The sequence below is a fragment of the Nematolebias whitei genome, chromosome 3 (genome assembly GCF_014905685.2).
Source record: "Nematolebias whitei isolate Nwh7 chromosome 3, NemWhi1, whole genome shotgun sequence".
Classification (NCBI taxonomy): Eukaryota; Metazoa; Chordata; class Actinopteri; order Cyprinodontiformes; family Rivulidae; genus Nematolebias; species Nematolebias whitei.
The window spans coordinates 6133627-6136139 of NC_056500.1; the positions used below are offsets into that span (position 1 = coordinate 6133627).

Here is a 2513-nt window from a genome sequence, read left to right on the forward strand (position 1 = left end):
AAACAAATGACAACACTTTCCCAGAAGCGCCACTCCGAGTGCATGTAAAAGCCCCGACATATGCCAGTGCAGATGACTGGATTAGGTTTTTTGCTCAGGTGACATATCGCTTTGTTGTTTTCCACACTAGGTGAACTTCACAAGTTCCTCAAATGCCTCAGTTAGAAGAAAACACCTTTTGTCTGGGTTAAATGCAAACCCATCTGTTGTCAATTCTCCCCATAGTCTCAGTCCCTCTCTCTTCTTCCCTTCTCTTTCTGTCTCTCTCCTCCTCTCTCCGTCAGTTGTGATTGGCTAGTCCACTCTCCCTGCGTTTTGCTGGTACAAATCACCGCTGGGGGTGGAGATAAGTGCAGCCTGCTGTCTAATACCAAGGGACACTGCTATAAAAACTCTGCTGCTCACAACTGCACAGTTGCTTCCCCGCTGTCACTGACAAATCAGGCACTAACTTTGGATTTTTAAGATTCCATCATGTGCAAAGGTCTTGCGACACTCCCTGCGACATGCTTGAAAAGGTAAGGCTAATTAATGTAGTTTGAGCAATAGAAGGGGATGTCAGTCTTTGCAGCAAACAATTATATAAAATGTTTTTGTCTTTATATCTTACACTGAAATAATTCAAAATCTGTTTGTAACTAATTTTATGCACGAAGAACCATCTGCTAACATCTTGTTCAGTAAAGCTAATTGTCAAACGTGTAAGACTTTGTCTTGATATCTTCGATGCAAACTGACTGAAAATGTGTTTGTCTACAGTGCAAAGGACATCAAGCACAAAATAAGCTTCTTACTGCAGAAGCCTGAACCTCAAGCAGTCGACCAGAGGGAGATAAAGGAGAGAAGTGCCACCGCTGCGGCAAAGAGGTCAGAAAATTTGCTTCCCGTTTGTTTTTAAAGATCTCAAAAAGAGACATTTGTGATATTTATACCAACTCTGATTAAGTCAAACTAAATGTTCTGACATGTAGCACTGAAGAGGCTTTGTTGTGATTTTCTGGAGGAGGTTTAGAGATGAATACATGAGATATGATGGTGGTGGGTTTGTCAGAAACTTATGGATTCGTGAGATTTAAGTTTTATTCTGAAACGACTGTAGAGTTAGTTCACTTTTTAATATCTCGGATGTTTTTGTTGCTCATGGCAGATGTTTGTATTGATCTAAAGAATGATGGTTTAATTGCACTTTTACACAGAACATGTGCCTCTAAAAATAACCTAAAATGACAAATAATCAGACCATAAGTTATGATTAACTTATGGGTGAAAATGAGTAAAAACTCTGAGTCTGCTCAATTCATTTTGTTTTAGGAAAGATGAGGAGGTGATGAGGCTGTTGCTCCCAGACAGGAAGCATTTTTTACAGAAAGAGAAACGGATCATTTCCTGCCTGACGCAACAGCCATTAATTCACTCTCTGAAATCATTTATAGCTCCTTTAATTGATGCAACTGTTTTGGGCGCACTGATGTCGTGACTAATGCTGTTTTTGTCTGAGATCTAAATTTAAACCTGGGCGTGTGCGGGAAGAGCAGGTTTTGTTTTGGCCCCGGTCTGCCTGCAGGTTATGTTCCCACGGGACGCCTGTAATTGTTCTTTATGAGAAGGTGATGGTGGTGACCTTTGATTTTTAGTTATAATCCATCCAGTCACAGGGATCAATAGTCTGGCTATGCATTCTTGTATGCACATAGCGTTTTCTACAGTTTTTTATTTTATTTTATGTTTCTGAGGCTGTGAAATCTTCAAGAAAGCATTATTACGTTTTAAAGGTCAGATGACGCATGCCAATGTTATCAGAAATGTCAACATAGATCATAGAGATGGTGCAGCTGGGTTCACAATGAGTCACTTGTTTTACTATAATAAAACACTCCTCTGTCGTTTGATGACTGTTTGGAGGTAAATTTGGAAAACAAAAAAAGAAAAAATAAAGACTGCGTCTCAGTCTTCATTATTTATTCAAAAGTATTTAATCAGCACAATGGAAACACAGTTTGATGCAAAATTCTTGAAATAAAGTTCTTAAAAGATGACAAAAAAATGCAATATTCATAGTTAAAATGCTACCTTTGTCATTGGTTTAGGCTGCCGGATACAACGGATGTGGAGAAATGGAAGGAGTCATTCAGCCATGTGATGAGCAATGAAAGTAAGTGACATCATAATTATACATTAAAAATAGTGAATCTCTCTTGGAACGAGGCAAAGTGGACGTTTAAATATAACGCAGCCGAGCAGAACTTTGACTGATCCTAAGTGTAATTGGTTCTGACAGACTGGCAGATGCTTGACTCATTAGTTCTCAGCAGCGCTGTTGGTCTCTCTGGGGTTAGAAAAGGCAAAACTGGACAAAATGCAATTTCTTGTATGACGTGAAAACAGCACGTACATGGGAATATTACCCTCTCATAGACACTATTCTCACTTATGGTAGCAAATGAAGTGTATGATGACAATTTAATGTCCACTGTATATAAACATATACACATATATACATATATACATATACA

The 2513-nt window shown here is 38.8% G+C and overlaps 1 protein-coding gene across 1 annotated transcript in view; it reads left to right on the forward strand.

The window, feature by feature from the left end:
- Positions 1-380: 380 nt before the first annotated feature.
- rgs4 (regulator of G protein signaling 4) overlaps positions 381-2513 on the forward strand; it is a 57864-nt gene continuing 55731 nt past the window's right edge. The window contains exons 1-3 of the mRNA XM_037697920.1: positions 381-518; positions 760-867; positions 2088-2152. Coding sequence (XP_037553848.1) covers positions 475-518; positions 760-867; positions 2088-2152 — 217 coding nt within the window. The 5' untranslated portion in view covers positions 381-474. The remainder of the gene's footprint in view (positions 519-759; positions 868-2087; positions 2153-2513) is intronic.